We start from the raw sequence: 17732 nt of genomic DNA on the forward strand, positions 1-17732 counted from the left end.
GGGGGGTTAGATAAGTGATTTTAAAGTGAACTTAAATTTTTTTTGCATGCTTTTGCATTATGGCCACACTCTCTCCCTAAATTCATATTTTAAGTGTGATTCATTGGCCAAAGTTGAAAACATTAATTTCTAACTTTACCTAAATTAAGTTTATTTACAATAGAAAACGCAAGAAAATAGTTAGTGAATTATTTTGGCCACAGTAACTGTGTAGTGAAAATGTTAGAGTGACAACCATACTTCAGCCTTTGGATGTTTTTTGAATGTAAATGAACTAGAGGTCGACCGATTGATCGGCTGGCAGATTAATCGGCCGATTTTTGGCATCTTTTAATTAATCGGCATTGGCCGATTGTGCTGCAAATTAGGCCGATTTATAGGCAGGCGCATCTGCGGGCAGCTAAGCGTTGTTGCAGAACGCCGGAGAATCTCTCGACGGAGGTAGAGCAACTCACACTCCCCAGCCGCTTGTTCACACACAGCTTCAGCTAATAATGGCAGGGCAAAACAGACCGTTTCTAAAGCGTAATTACGTTTTACCCTACTAGAATTGATGCCAGAAAGTTATCATATTCATAAGCGCAACAAGTCATTTGCATGTGAAAGTAGAAACGCATGCAATTCAGACAAAACTTCTGGGCTGATTATAATGTGCTCCTCATGAAATGCGTCTGTGGGTCCGACAATAGCATCCATGATGGCATCGCTCGTGGCCAGTGCATTCTAAGCAATTATGAGCAGTTATAGCAGCGGGCTGTGTAATATGTGTGAAATCTTTTTTTTGTTATCACTTGGCCGTTTGACTTATAGCAGTGTCCAGTGTTTCCCATACATCGAGTTATTTGTGGCAGCTCGTCACCGCCACAAATAGATTTCCCAAAAGGCTTATACTTCGTTGAATAAACTGATCACTGCACGTTTCACAATTAAAATGCAGCGCGGGTGTTTTTATATGAATGTATCTTTGAAAAGAACCGACCATCTTCAGAAAAGCTTCGATGTCATTTTCATTTTGTCTTTTCTGTAATGCCTGATAAAGTAGCGTTTGTGACTGTGAGCACAGTGCTTATTAGATTACAGCCGTTACCGGGAAAACTGCTATATCTCCCGCTCCAATAGCGCCTCCTGCTGGCGGAGAACGAATTTGCATTTGCAAGTCAGTGGGAAACACTGGTGTCTGTCAGCAAACAAACAAAAAGCATGCTTCAGAACTGTTTTGAGAAGGTGCTTAAGTTTTGAGCTAGGCCTGGGCGATAAAACTATCAATATTTATCGACGGTACACCTTCTTCGATAACTATATAAAAAAAAGTTCGATATGGTGCACGAAATAGGCACCTGCTATGAGTGACGCAGACAGCACACACAAACACATGCTGAATTGAGTGCTGTGCCTGCGATGAGGAGATTGTGAATTAAAAAAAAAAAAGAATATTAGTCGAATTTAAAATGAACGTTTGCATTTGAATGCAAAAATAGTACAATCAAATGTTAGGTGTGCGGTGACGCAAGTGACGTTGTTGCATTTTAATGTTATGTTAGTCTAGCCCACGAGACGCGCAGTTGCTGAGTTATGCATTCAAAATATAGAAGCTCAATGCGGAGAAGATCTTTATTAGGTTAAAACCGAAACCAAGCCATTCACACAGAACGCATATTCAGCACATTTTTAGACGGACAAATGTGACTGCTGCACTCGCATCTCACAAAAGAGATGTAGCCATGCAAAGTTAAAACAGTTTAAACTTTTAGAAAACACGTCGCGAATTTGTGGAGGTTTAATCCTTTTCACTGCATCTCATATGTTTTTAAATGCAATCTGCGTGAATGGAGCTTCGGCTCTTTGGATTAAGCAATGCATAAATACATGACGCTGTTTTGTTCATAATTATGCAATTTACGAAATTATATTTGATTTATATGAGTTAATGTAGACGTAATGCATGTTTTTTTATAAACATATTTCCTTGTGTTTACAACTTAAATGTGCTACATTTGCTCATTGCGCCCTCGGGAGACAAGACAAAAGTTTCCTTAAAGCAGCACTATATAACTTTTTCTGTGTTCAAAATTTGCAAAATGTATATAATGAGCGATTACATCATGAATTCATCTTCCAAACCGCGTTGTCGTCTTATTCCGAATCAATACGGTACACTTATAATAAGTACTTATATTTGGACTATTGTAGCCTGGTCGGGTCGTCACCGCTGCGGAGTAATACATACCTGCGTGAAACGCCATAGACAAACTTAGAGAACTAGCTACGGTTGGAATGTTCTTCCGCGGGATGTGTGCAGTTCTGTTTATTAACCGCTAGAGCGCCAAAAGTTACATAGTGCTGCTTTAAGACTTATTTAACCTGCATATAAAACATTAGAAATTAGATAGTTTAATTTTTATTGTGTGTTTGACTGTTAAAACAAACATTTGTTGTTTGTCTCAATAAAATGGGGTAATTTAAAAATAGTGGTTAAATTTAAATTTTTTCTCTATTTCTCAGTTTTAAAAAAAGTGTATAAAAATATCAATAAATATCGATACGAAACATTATATTGTTGATAAATTTTTTAGCTATATCACTCAGTCCTATTTTGAGCCATGTATTATTACTCTGAATTAGGCTACTACTACCACCATTACCATCTTGTACCCTGCAATCATTTACTCAAACTCACTTTTATGAGATGAAGGGGGAAAAATAAAAAAATCGGCCAAAAAAAATCAACATCATATATCGGCTGCCCTGATTTCTAAGGCCCTGTCCCAAATGGAACACTTATGTGCACTTGCGGTCTTGCAATGGCCGCCGCATGCGCGTATCCGTTAAGTCCACGAGACCGTAGGGTGTCCCATTTGTCATTTTAGCATTTTAGCGGTGCTTGCGAGCGCCCCCTTTGCAGCCGTTATGCGCCCTTGATCCGCACTTCTGCCAAGCCCACACAGGGGCGAGCTCTGCAGCAGACTTCTACCCAACAGCTAAAACGGCATTAAGTCACGAAAGTGCGGACTCAGAGGAAGACCGCAAGGGTTTAGGGTGCCATTTGGGACAGGGCCTAAATATCGGCATCGGCCAGTGAAAAACCCATATCGTTCGACCTCTAAAACAAACTAATATCTAAAACCGAAGAGATATACAAGCATTGTACAAAAAAAAAAAAAAAAGGAAAGAAAGAAATCAAACCTTAAAGTCAAAGGTGTAGTTGGTGAAAGGCATCAGGCCGTTCTCATAGGCACTCTTCAGCTTGAAGCCGTGCGTGATCCTGGTGCTGGAGGTGCCATTCTTGCCGTTGCAGTTAAAGTTGGTCAAGCTGTCAATATATCTCAGCTCTTTGAAGTCCTTGTGGGTGCCGTCCACACCACCTGTGCTCAGGTACTCCACCACACCTGTGCGAGCATGAAAATCTCCATCAGGAATAATGCAAGAATGAATGAAAATCAATCTCTAAACATGCGAGTATGGTTCTGGCATACATACCCGAGTCAGGTAGAGAGTTGAGGTCAGCACACAGGACCAGAGGGATAGCATTGGGTTCTCCTGAGACAGAGGAGAGCTTGAGACTGCGAGTGGCTTTGTCCACAATGTTCTTCACTTCAGACAGAAACATCATGGTCTGGACAAGCTTCACATCCGAGTACTCGGGGTCCCAGTGCATATGAGCATTGGCCACAAGAAGGAGCTGTTTCTCCATGCCATGCAGAGGCTTTCCAGCTATGGAGTAGAAAGAGACACTGCTTAGATATTGTTATGAGACTTAAGAGTCTCTGCCCAGAGTAAAACTAATAATTCATGAATTTTGCAACATCACTGTTATTGAACTGAAATTAATCTACACATAACTGACTCAAGCTGAACAACAACACTACGGTCTTCAGCTGAGCTGCTTATCACTGAACTGAACTCATTTTATGATGAAGGAACTTTACGCAGCAACTGAACTGACTGGAGCTGAAGAATGACACTATTGTCTTGCTACAGCTGCTTTATAGCACCTTTGGATTTGTCTCATTTGTGAAGTTTGCATCATTGATTGTTACTTTCCGGTTTAATAATGTGAAGTTTCATGGAATGAATTTCTATTGAAAAAGTGCTATAAAAGTAAATGCAACTTCCATCAAGATACTATTACATTCTTTATCTTGAATTGTTTTTATAAGTTTTATTAAAATTAGGTTAAGTTTTACTTTTTATATGTAGTTTATTTTTTTTATTTTTTTACTTCCGTTTTAGTTCATTTAATACAAGTTAAACAATGAAAATATAGAAATCTTGCTATGGCAACTTTCTGAAATAGTTTAATACTTTATTTTCATTTATTTCAAATAATGAAAATGCCTCCTTATGGTTTTAGTTAAAGCATAATAAATTGTAGAATTTTAATTGTTTGTGTTTGTGACATTGTTGTTGTTTGTGACATTTAGTATGAAAAATGGATAATCATTTTAATTTGCTAAAATTACACAACATGCAATTTCTATTGAAAAAGTGCTATAAAAGTAAATGCAACTTCCATCAAGATACTATTACATTCTTTATCTTGAATTGTTTTTATAAGTTTTATTAAAATTAGGTTAAGTTTTACTTTTTATATGTAGTTTATTTTTTTAATTTTTTTACTTCCGTTTTAGTTCATTTAATACAAGTTAAACAATGAAAATATAGAAATCTTGCTATGGCAACTTTCTGAAATAGTTTAATACTTTATTTTCATTTATTTCAAATAATGAAAATGCCTCCTTATGGTTTTAGTTAAAGCATAATAAATTGTAGAATTTTAATTGTTTGTGTTTGTGACATTGTTGTTGTTTGTGACATTTAGTATGAAAAATGGATAATCATTTTAATTTGCTAAAATTACACAACATGGTTATTAAATTAGTGTTTTTAATAAAGAAATTAAGCAAGCATTAAATGACAAAGATGATCTAAATGCAGAAAAAGAGCATGTACAACTATAAAACAGTCCAGTCCTTAAATATGATTGGCTGAGCCTTGTTCAAAGCTTTTGTATAAGCATCTGCGACCTCATTACATCAGTATTACTGCATCAAGCATGCTGTCCACCGCTTGGCAACCTTTTTGCTAAATATTGCTGAAAAAATACAGTGATTGGCAGAAGAGTTATTTCATAATAAAACTTTTTTTCTTACTGTGTGTTTTTTTTAGGGATACACCGATATGAAAATTTTGGTCGATACCGATAACCGATTATTCTTTATTTTTGAAAGCCGATAACCGATATGTTGGCCGATAAATCTATATCCAAATTGTTATATACTTTTTGAGAGCCTGATTACAAAAAAGGTCTCATCATTAAAAGCCACATCCCAAACACTTCAACATAAGCAGCCTAGTTTGAACGGTGTACGTTTTAAAAATATTTTTACTCTCCCATTACCAAATTTAGTCATAAAAAAGCCTTACAAATAAATAAAATTATGCATAAATAATGCAAACAAGTCACTGGACATCATTACACGTGTAAAGAATCAAAATGAATGCGCCATAGATCAATAAAACGGAATAGCCTCTGCACGGACAATAATTAAATTATTTTAATTACTAAACCATATTGTTGATGAAAATAATAAGAGAACAATACAAGTGGTTGTTGTTATTAATAATGTATCGATGATTTTGAAAAAGTAACAAATTAATACCACTGTTTTAAATAGCAGCCGTTGAGCTGCGCGTGCTGAAGCTGAAGAGCTGAATGAACATGGTAAACTGAAGCGTTTTGCTGGCAGCTTATTTAATTCAAGGAAATGCATCCTGAGATTAATATTAATACAACATAAACATAATATTACAACTTATATATGTACAAAATGATGCAGTTCTTGCGTGCTATAGTCAGAATGTGTGATCCTGTTGTGGATGCGCTCTTCCCATAACAACGCGCTGAAACACGGCAACTAAACCCAAAGAATTCCCAACGTTTTATTATAATAATGTTCTCATTAGAATGTTATATACATGACATTCCCAATCATAGTTATTAATGTTGTGCACTGCTGTTTGGGCTGCGTGTGCTGAGCTAAAGATGATCACCGGTAAACTGAAGCGCTCTTTTTAACTTAACCAAACGCATTCTATATGAGATAAATCAGATATACATCAAATAAACACAATATTACAATGTACAATTGCACAAAAGGCTGCAAACGAACAGCGCGCATCTGAAGTGTCTCTGAAGGAAATAATGCATTATTTATCGGCTTTAAGATATCGGCCAAATTTTCTTATCAGGCCGATACCGATAACAGAAAAAATGAGCCGATATGGGCCGATACCGATATGGTGGCCGATATATCGTGCATCCCTAGTTTTTTTTATGAAGTGTAACCATTTTATGAAAGCAATAATTGTTGCACCCAACACCCGTTAAAAACACTAAACTATGACATCACTATTTTATTGCTTTCATGTAAAACATCAATTAATTCGGTAAAAAAAAAAGAATAAATTATTATATTATAATTTTATCATCATCATTATTATCTTACTAGTTTTAAGCAACACATGTACAACAGAAAGTTCAGTTTATGCGTTTCAGACTATGAAGCAGGCGGATCGATCAGATTAAACCAAATATCACAATACAATGAAAATATCAATATTTTTAGGTACTGGTGTGAATAGTTAAATATTTATATACTTGTGTAGTGCTGGGCGGTATGACCAAAAATTTATATCACGGTATTTTTCAAAATTATACCGGTTTCACGTTACAAGACGGTATTTTTTTTTCATGCATGACCGGGAGTTAACCATATTTTCTACTGATTGAGAGAGGAAATACTGCAGTATATTGACTTAGAATGCCCTATTTTACTGTCATGATGAGTGATGTACAACAGAAAGTTCAGTTTATGCGTTTCAGACTATGAAGCAGGCGGATCGATCAGATTAAACCAAATATCACAATACAATGAAAATATCAATATTTTTAGGTACTGGTGTGAATAGTTAAATATTTATATACTTGAGTGTAGTGCTGGGCGGTATGACCAAAAATTTATATCACGGTATTTTTCAAAATTATACCGGTTTCACGTTACAAGACGGTATTTTTTTTTCATGCATGACCGGGAGTTAACCATATTTTCTACTGATTGAGAGAGGAAATACTGCAGTATATTGACTTAGAATGCCCTATTTTACTGTCATGATGAGTGAATATTGTCAAAAAATACCACACTAAATAGTGACTAAACACGACCACTTTTAATACATGTTAACCAGGAGTCACTCATTTATAATCACCGTCTGATAAAATCAACATGCATCTACACTAAAGAGCGGCTATGCGGTTGTTTTGGCTATATTACTTTTTTGTCTCATGCAGCGCACTGCCTGCATCTGAGTGACTAAAAGAAAACAACAAACAAAAAAGTACATGTGATATTAACAGACGAACTATGCTCCTATTTATAATTCCAAACAATCAGTAAACGACAGGTGCTAGGAAACGCTGTTTTGTACTCATTTATTGATGAGTCTGCTGCGGTGCAGCCAACTGAATGCGCTGCTTCTCTGCCGCTCACTGCTCAGAACAGACACCGAGAGAGGTGACACTTCTCCGGGAAAGTCAGACCTCGTGTTCGCGGGACAGCACTGGCGAAATCTTCCAACTGAACCATAGCTAAGGTTTATCCAAAAAAGTCGCTAGGTTTGTCAGTATGAATATTCTATGGAAAAAAGCCACTAAAAGGGTCTGAAAGTTGCTAAATCTAGTGCTAAAGTCGCACTCGTGTGCATGTGAGACGCGGGAGCTGATGGCAGTGGGCGGTGGATATTTGTGGCGGTCAATGTAGATGAGTTCTTCTGCGTCATCACGTTCTATTAGTTCTACAGCTTCAGTTTCAGAACTTTCACGCTTAGTAACACAGCCGTTCCCTCACCCCAGTGCAACAACCCTTTCAAGCAGTGTCGCATTCCGAACGTTGTTTAAGTGACGTATTGCGGTATTTTCAAAATTCATATAACAAAAATAAGAACCGGTATACCGCCCAGCACTACTTGAGTGATTTTATATTTTCACAGTTAATCATACAGATTTAGTGTAAAGTCACACCAGAAGGAGTAACATGCACCAAGAGTGCAACTGTAAGTGTAGCGAAAAGAAAGGGGAAAAAGGAAACAGACCAGACTGCTCCATCATCTCTTTCCGCAGCTCTAGCAGTACAGCCACTCCGATGTTGTCCTTGGTCATCACCCTGTTCAACATGGCCTCTGAACCTTCTGAATTTGCCATAGCCAGCTGGTTGAACTCCACTGTGTGTTTCTGCACCAGACTGAACCTGCTCAACAGAAACAGTGAGGTCAGGATGACGCATGCAAACACAACATGCTAGAACAACTGTTGCTCGAACCACTAAACTAAAGGCTTGCAGTCTGCTTAAGGTGGACTCACTTCTCTGTTTTATAGAAGATGGCGCAGCCGTCCACATGTTTGCGGTCAGATTCTGACATAGTCCTGGCTCGGGACTTCGGGCTGAAGAATCCTTCATAACCATGTTCCTTCAGCTCCACCAGGAAATAGTGGTAGTACTGCTCCGTCTCCACTTCCTATTGGGCACATAAGAGATTGATGTTTTTGTTATGACTGGGTGTAAATGAGACATCACCTAACTGAACAGTTTTGGTGTCACTGTCTAATTTTGGAACTAAGTTTCCTTAAAGGAGTTTATTCCAGTAAGAATTGCTTTTAAAGCACAGTTCTCCAGCTTGAATTATGCAAGCGGCTGACAAACCTGTAGGCTGATGATGTCCGCACCGCAGCTGAGGATCTCCTGCATAATGGACTTCTTCCTGTAGTCCCAGTTGAGGGCCCAGGAGGGACAGTAGCCGTAGAGCTGACGTGTGGCGTACTTATCACAAAGCACGTTGTAGCACATTACAGAGAAAAGTGCTAAAGTGTGAAGGAAGGAAGGAAGGAAGCAAGACTTCAGTGAGGTTGACAAAAATAGCTATTCATTAAGATGCTGTTACTTTTATATACAAAAATATTCAATATTTATACAGGATTTTATTACACCATGATATAAAAAAAATTGAGTCACGTGTCATTCATTAGGCATCCTGGAATTTCACAGAATTTGGCAAATTTTGACAAATTATTGTAAAAATGTAATTCTCAAAGTAGAAGCAGTGACTAATTAGGGGCCAAGCACGGAAGGTGCGATGGCACCTATTGTATCCGTTGGCGGATATGATATTATTATTATTCTTCCGCTCTTGAGTCTATGGCAGCCCATAGAACCTAGGGCTGGGCGATATAGTTAAAAAAAATGCATCAACGATATAATGTTTCATATCGTTCAGTATCTATAATTGACATTTTTTATAACCTTTTTTTAAAACTGAGCAATAGAAAAAAAACGTTTAAATTTAACCACTGTATTTTTAAATTAACCCAATTTATTGAGACAAACAACAAATATTTGTTTTAACAGTCAAACACAAAATTAAAATTAAACATCTCATTTCTAATGTTTTATATGCAGATTAAATCGGTCTGAAGGAAACTTTTGGCTTGTCTCCCGAGGCCACAGGAGGGCGCAATGAGCAAAATAATGCAACGCATTAAACTGCCAATGCAAAGGAAATAACTGTCTATAAAAAAAATTTGCATTACGTCTAAATTAACTCAAACAATTTCATAAATTGCATAAACAATTATGAACAAAACAGCCTCATGTATTTATTCATTGCTTATCACCCACCACGCAGAATGCATTTAAAAGCATAAGAGACGCAGTGAAAAGGAATAAACCTCCACAAACTCGCGACGTGTTTTCTAAAAGTTTAAACTTTTAACTTTGCATGCCTTTCTATACATCTCTTGCATGAGACGCGAATGCAGCAGTCATATTTGTCCGTCTAAAAAATGTGCTGAATATGCGTTCTGTGTGAATGGCTTGGTTTCGGTTTTAATCTAATCAAGATCTTCTATGCATTGAGCTACTATATTTCTCTAATATTTTGAATGAATAACGCATCAACTGCGCGTCTTGTGCTCATGCTCCACTAATGACGCTCCCAGACGCACACCTAACATTTGATTGTACTATTTTTGCATTCAAATGCAAATGTCTATTTTAAACTCGACTAATATTAATTTTCCTGTTTGTGTGTGCTGTCTGCGTCACTCATAGTACATGCCTATATCGTGCACTATATCGAACATTTTTTCTATTGTTATCGAAGAGGGTGTACTGTCGATAAATATCGATACCGTTTTATCGTCCAGGCCTAATAGAACCGCTTGCGGGAAAGTTGTGAAACTTGGCCCACTGATAGAGGACAGTCTCAACATTAATCATAGCAAAGTTGGAGTCTCTAACTCAAACTCTTTAGCGCCACCACTTGTCCAAACTTTCACTCAGGTTTATGCTAATAACTTTTGAACCGTAAGGCACAGAAGTAAAATTATTTTTTCCTCTGATTCCTTGGCTCATGCCGAGTTGAATGGAAGTTATGGAATTCAAGTTGATTCTTCAATTGATCCAACCATTCTCTAATAACACGCAAACGAATTCTACAAAAAGCACGCACAAATGGATGAGGCTATATCTCCACAACGGTTTGGTGTATTGAGACCAAACTTGGTATGTGCTATAACAGTGGTAGGCAAGTTCGGTCCTAGAGAGCCGCAGTCCTGCAGAGTTCAGCTCCAACCCTAATCAGACACACCTGAACAAGCTGATCAATGTCTTCAGGATTACTAAGGCTATAGGCAGGGGAGGTTTTTTTTCAGGGTTGGAGCTGAACTCTGCAGGACTGTGGCTCTCTAGGACCGAACTTGCCTACCCCTGTGCTATAACAAGCTTGACCTGAGGCTACCTGCAGTGTTTCGGCACAGTGCCAACTAGTGGTCAGGACATACGAAAAATTGCTCTTTTTGCTTAACTTCTGAACGGTTTGGCCAGAAATCACAAAACTGGTCTCTTTAGAGTCAGTGGATCATGCCAAGTCGAACCATATCCAATTTTCCCATGTCAGCCATTTTGAATTTTTTCATAAAATGATACATTTTACGAACGCATTGACGTATAGTTACGAAACTCAGTAGTCCTGCAGAGTTGGTCCTTTGGCACCATGCCCTGACGGTACTCAAAGTTTGGGGGCAGCACCACCTTCTGGTCAAAAGTTAATGAAATTTTAAAAAATGCAAATAACTTTGGCTTACATTAACTTATTGTAATGAGTGATGTTGATAGATTCCTTGGATCATGCCGAGAACATTGATACCAATTTTGACATAACTGGCTAAACATCCTGTCCGCCATTTTGATTTATGTTGAAGACCTAATTTTTCGAACTCCTCCTAGACCAGGGTTCCTCATCTTGCCCTGGAGGGCCAATGCGCTGTAGAGTTTAGCTCCAACCCTGATCAAACTCACCTACCTGTGATTTTCTAATGATCCTGAAGACATTGATTAACATGCTGAGGTGTGTTTGATTAGGGTTAGAGCTAAACTCTGCAGGAAAGTGGATCTCGTGGGCAAGATTTGAGGATCCCTGTCCTAGACCTTTAGCCCAATTTTCACCAAATTTGACTTGGATCATCTTCAGACCAAGCAACTTCTGAACGGTTTGGCCAAAAATCACAAAACTGGTCTCTTTAGAGTCAGTGGATCATGCCAAGTCGAACCATATCCAATTTTCCCATGTCAGCCATTTTGAATTTTTTCATAAAATGATACATTTTACGAACGCATTGACGTATAGTTACGAAACTCAGTATGCGTCTTTGGCACCATGCCCTGACGGTACTCAAAGTTTGGGGGCAGCACCACCTTCTGGTCAAAAGTTAATGAAATTTTAAAAAATGCAAATAACTTTGGCTTACATTAACTTATTGTAATGAGTGATGTTGATAGATTCCTTGGATCATGCCGAGAACATTGATACCAATTTTGACATAACTGGCTAAACATCCTGTCCGCCATTTTGATTTATGTTGAAGACCTAATTTTTCGAACTCCTCCTAGACCAGGGTTCCTCATCTTGCCCTGGAGGGCCAATGCGCTGTAGAGTTTAGCTCCAACCCTGATCAAACTCACCTACCTGTGATTTTCTAATGATCCTGAAGACATTGATTAACATGCTGAGGTGTGTTTGATTAGGGTTAGAGCTAAACTCTGCAGGAAAGTGGATCTCGTGGGCAAGATTTGAGAATCCCTGTCCTAGACCTTTAGCCCAATTTTCACCAAATTTGACTCGGATCATCTTCAGACCAAGCTGGCAAAAAGTTATGGATTCCATGTTGATATACGAAACGGTTCTCGTTTAGCGCATCAACGAATTTGCTGGAAAGATGCCAAACTGCATCGGAGGCTGTCTCTCTGCAAAGCTTTTCCTAGACCTTTAGCCCAATTTTCACCAAATTTGACTTGGATCATCTTCAGACCAAGCTGGCAAAAAGTTATGGATTCCATGTTGATATACGAAACGGTTCTCGTTTAGCGCATCAACGAATTTGCTGGAAAGATGCCAAACTGCATCGGAGGCTGTCTCTCTGCAAAGCTTTGACATATTTACACCAAACTTTGTGTGTGCCATTGACACCTCACACTGACTAGGCCACATCATTTTGGTTACAGCGCCACCTACTGGTCAAGAGTAGTAAACCATTCATTAACCATTAATTATGAAATTTCCAAAAATGCTAATAATTTGATTGCATTAGCTTAAAATTAGTCTCAAAATATTTAGTCCACAACAAATTTGAAGCATATTGCCAGATCATGTCTGAGGCTGTATCTCAGCAAAGCTTTGACATATTGACACCAAACTTTGTGCGTGCCATTGTCACCTCACACAGGACACACCACATCGACTTGATAACAGTGCCACCTATTGGTCAAAAGTGATAAGCCATTAAATCATATTACCAGAAGCTGTGTTTCTGAATTTTCAGACATTTTGCTTCAAATCCTCCTAAACTTGCTTTAATTACTCATTTGAGAGGTTGGTCTGATGATCCATGCCATGCTTCGCTCCTCATTTTGCCTCTGGAGTGCTTGGCCCCGTAATTGCTGCTTGCAGCTATATTTTTCAATTATTTTCATTTGCTTTTATTTTAAAACATTTATGTATGAACTTAGGTTTACTACAGTTTGATAAATTGTATTAAATCAAGGAAAATTTTAACTTTAAAATAAAAAAATTAAAATGGAACTTGGGAAAAAGAATTTCAAAGGGCCTTAATATTGTTAATTTAATAAATTGTTAGTTATGAATTTAATTTATTAGACATGCTTTTTATAGCTTAAACAATTAAAACAAAAAAACACTAAATTTGAAAAAAATAGAGGTTTCTTAAAGCTCTTTATTTGAAGCGAACCAAACTCAGACAGCTAAAACGCCATATCAAGAGCCTCACATGTGCTTGAATATTACAGACATAGTTCCTGCATACTATGTCTAATAAAATCTCAGCCTTTTGTGGTTAAATAAACACAACAAAAAAAAATTTTTTCGCACAAGACCTTATAAATTCAGCATTATTTATATAATTGTGCAGCCCTAGGTCTCTCATGAAGTAAAACTGCCTCTAGGCCACGCTTTGCGGATGTCTTGCTCTTTTTTATTAGAAAAGAATTCTCTAAATTGTTGCACCTGGGTAAAAGAGAAGTGAAAGATTAAATGGTGCAGGCCTGTGTGACAATGTGAACTTAAGTGAAAGTGTCTCACCTGCTGGTCGTGTTCTGTCAGGCTCCTGCAGTGGTATCCATGAGCGAGGTGGTGGCTGTTCTATAGATACTATGGCCCAAAAAATAAAAATAAAAATAAAACACTACACTGTTAGTGAACCTTTCAAAAAAACTGAGCAATGACTCAATGGAAATTGCTCCACATTGCCGTGCAAGAACATAGTAATTATCTCCACAGTAATTCAGAGCATCAAAAGAAAATGTTCAATCAAACAACAATTCCATGACTCATTTCATTGCATGAAATTAATCTGCTCTAAAGAGCATGTACAAGAATAGAAGCTTTTCAGTGCTCACCACACAAGAAGGCCAGCTGTACAAGGGTTGACTCACCACGTTTGGTGCCTGCGAGATTGTCCAGCAGGTAGTTGAGGAGCCGACGTGTCCCATCAGGCTCTTGGTAGAGGTTCAAGATTTCTTGTGCAAGTGGGTTCCCTACAGAACACAACAAAACATGAAACATGACATGTCACTGAAAAAAGCATAATTACAGAACCAGTACATACATCACTGTAGAATTACATTTACATCTGATTTTCTCAAATTCCACCACTGATCCTAACATCACTTGGTTGGGAATCCAAAAGGGGAAAGAAATCAATTATCTATAATAAATTGTACAATAGGGAAACAACTGAATTCAAAATAGCTAACATTTTGGCAAACAATAAATAAAAACCGAAATTAACAAAATGGATCAATTATTTTACATAAAGCAATTTCAAATATGAATCCAAAAACATTTTAAATATTTATAGACTCAAAGTAATTGTTAATAGTAGATCACAATATGCATTCCAATTCCTATCTAAGAGTGACAAGCTTACTACAGCAATTGTTACTTTAGAGGAACAAAATATTAACAACTAACTAGGCTCACACAGAATCCACACCTGGAGAAAGGCTCTGCACACATTCTCTGGCCCTTGAGTGTTTTAGATATTTTGACCAATTTGATTATTTTCTGCTACTAATAAGTGTAGTACACTCAGGTTAGTTTAAATCCTTTTACTATTTCTACATTCTAAATTCTAAAACCAGCACAGAAAAAGCATAAACTTCCATAAAGTCCATCTGGGCCTGCAAAACTAAAGTTTAATGGGTTATAAAAGGAAGTAGTACCTTTCAAACCCAACGTTTGTAACTGAAAGAGTTTTCCAAGCTCAAAAGGCAGAACTCGTAACTGGTTGTTATTTAAAAGCAGTTCCCTGTGAAACAAACAGACAAAAATTTGCATGCCATAAAAACAGTGATAATCATACAACAAAAAGCACAAAAGAATACAGGGTGTTTTTAAAAGAGATCAACTATTGCACGAAAAGCCAAATGCAAAAAATTTTTTTAACTCAACATCAACAGGCCTTTTTGGCATAAAAGCCGCCATTCTGCACAAAACCTATTGTAGCCTGGCGCATTTCAGCTGTTGGATGAAATCCCAACTACTTTCAAAGGTAGCATTTCAGCTCCTCTCAGAACATGATTTATAACCATACCGAGCAGCAGTAATCACACTAGCAGAAGTGGTAACATATTTCAACCTGTGACAAATGAAATTGATTCAGAGCTAACCACTGTGTCCCCCACATATGAGAATGGTGGTGTTATAAGAGCACAGCCCCTGGAGGCAAACATCACTTCTGAAGAATACAGGACCTAATTAAAGCCTGGAGGCCAAACGACTCGTGCAAAAGCAAGCATGGGGTTAAAAAGTCTCTGCACGCTACCACAATAGTCTCATCCATCGGCCTTACATCAAAATAAAATCTTTATGGTGGTTTCATTGTCTGGTTTCAAGCCAACTAGCTTCTCACCTGAGAGATACCATGTTGCCTAGCTCGGCGGGCAGGCTCCTGATCTTATTGGACGAGAGGTCCAGGTACACCAAGTTGTGTAGTTTGGCAATGTCGGGCGGGATTCGCGAAAGTGAGTTATCACTGATATGAAGAGCAGTGAGATGGGTAAGGGACCATAATGTTGAACTCAAACTCCTCACTTTTCCTGCAAAGAAAACAGAGCATTGCATGCTTAAGCAACACAAACTTAAAAGGGACTTAAGTGACTATACTAAAATATTCAAAACAAATTAGCATCAACATGAAACAGCATTTGCACATTTTACTTCTGTAAATGAATGCATTTTCTATTGAAACCAAAAAAATTAAAATAAAAAGTGAAGCACTTGAATTCAGCAGCTTCAAGAGCATCTCCACATATCTCCAATGAAACAAATCGTTTTCAAAACTCCAGGGCTGCAACTAATGATTTCATTGATTAATCACACAAAAGCAACATTTTATTTTCTGCATATATTCCACAACCAGCCCAATGTTATCCTCCAAACAATGTACAAAGTGAAGGCTATGAAAACAAATATAGTGAATGTATCCATGTAGGCTATGATTTACATTGTGCAAAAAAGGAAAAGTTAACCTCACTAAATTACAAGAAAATACAAAACAAAAACAAATTGTTAACTTGGTAAGAGGTGCATTTACTCATCTGAACAATTATATCTATTACCAATTATAATAGTGCCTTTACAGTTACTGCCCTCACAAAAATAACTTAATTTAACAGTTAAATGTACATTTTAGTCAGAATTATTGCACTCTTTCTAATGTGCTCTGTCTGTCTGTGCACGCTGATGCTCACTCAATGAAGTCTGTGAGGTATCACAGAATCCCTCACTTTGAAGAACCTTTATGAAAAGGAAACATTATTCTCTAACGTTTACAGATAAGGATATAACCATAAAAAGTTATACGCTTAGGAAAACATCTCCAAATATTAAAAAGCATAAAGCAATCGGCTTGTGCACTTTTCCCGCAACAGCTCACTCTGTGTCCTGTATTTCAGGTTTGTCCATAAAAACGTGACAATCTATAATAAATTTGTTGATTGTTTTCATTGATTAGTTATTGCAGTTCTACAAAACTAATTTATTTTCATTTACATTAAATGCCAATATATTACTGCATTAACTATTGGCAAGACTTAAAAACGTGATACTGACTTCAACAGTGTAAACAAGTGTAAATAGCTTTTTGCTTATTGCTTAACATTATCTTCCAACACAATCACCTCAGCCAAAAACAAAAGTGGTTAAAGGTGGCGCAATTACTATATTTTGATTATTTGGTACTAGGGATGGGCGATATATCGAATATTAGCAATAATATCGCAATAATTTTGTCGACAACGTACAATTTGAAAATATCATTAATATCGAATTTCAAATTCAAGCATACTTTCCCAAAAGAACGTGCCGAACGGATAAAAAAGGAAACCTTAGCCGTGTCCGAAATCGCTCACTCATTCACTAATCCTGTATAGTGTATGGCAGTATATATCAGAAAGGAGTTAAATAAGGGAACTTATTCGGACGGTGACGTATACACTGCGCGTGAAACTTGGAGCTGTTGCAAAACCATCGTCACATAGGCCTATGTACTTTTATATTACATGTACCTTATTTTAGAAAATATTAATAACAATAACACTCAAAATGACTTTATATTGTAACTATGCACTCTCTCCCGAGCAGCGTTTTCAGCTCAGATAAGATAATGGTCAGAGCACACTCAGGCGACCGTTAATTTTACATCAGAATGAATACGCTACCTACTGTGATTAACGAACATTTTTAAATTATCCACCAAATTATCATCATTTTTGTAATTTAACAACGATGCCACCTCAGTAAATTAGTAAAATATTAAACTGAGTTATTGTCACCATAACATTTTAATATAATGTATGAAATAAACGTTAAAGCAAAAATAAAGATGTAAACGGCATCTCATTCAAACTTGCCGGTTCTCCGCATTGGATTGCGGGAATAGTGTTTCAGCGAGTGTACATCGGTTGTACACTCGAAATCAGAATGCATTGTGGGTGTATAAGCGATGTATAACTGTTGTATCCGAATATATATATATATATATATATATATATATATATATATATATGAATGAAATAACTGTTTTAAAAAAAATATATTTTTAACAT

At 37.2% G+C, this 17732-nt stretch overlaps 1 protein-coding gene across 2 annotated transcripts in view; it reads right to left on the minus strand.

Annotated features, from left to right (window-relative positions):
- LOC107566218 (CCR4-NOT transcription complex subunit 6-like) overlaps positions 1-17732 on the minus strand; it is a 26654-nt gene that overhangs the window by 1765 nt on the left and 7157 nt on the right. For both annotated transcript variants that reach the window (XM_016251594.1, XM_016251595.1), the window contains 9 exons: positions 15536-15722; positions 14847-14932; positions 14058-14159; positions 13705-13773; positions 8757-8914; positions 8417-8571; positions 8149-8303; positions 3478-3711; positions 3184-3386 (listed from right to left, as the gene is read on the minus strand). In XM_016251594.1, coding sequence (XP_016107080.1) covers positions 3184-3386; positions 3478-3711; positions 8149-8303; positions 8417-8571; positions 8757-8914; positions 13705-13773; positions 14058-14159; positions 14847-14932; positions 15536-15722 — 1349 coding nt within the window. The remainder of the gene's footprint in view (positions 1-3183; positions 3387-3477; positions 3712-8148; positions 8304-8416; positions 8572-8756; positions 8915-13704; positions 13774-14057; positions 14160-14846; positions 14933-15535; positions 15723-17732) is intronic.

This window comes from Sinocyclocheilus grahami, unplaced genomic scaffold (genome assembly GCF_001515645.1).
Source record: "Sinocyclocheilus grahami isolate Dianchi unplaced genomic scaffold, SAMN03320097.WGS_v1.1 scaffold1059.1, whole genome shotgun sequence".
Taxonomy (NCBI): Eukaryota; Metazoa; Chordata; class Actinopteri; order Cypriniformes; family Cyprinidae; genus Sinocyclocheilus; species Sinocyclocheilus grahami.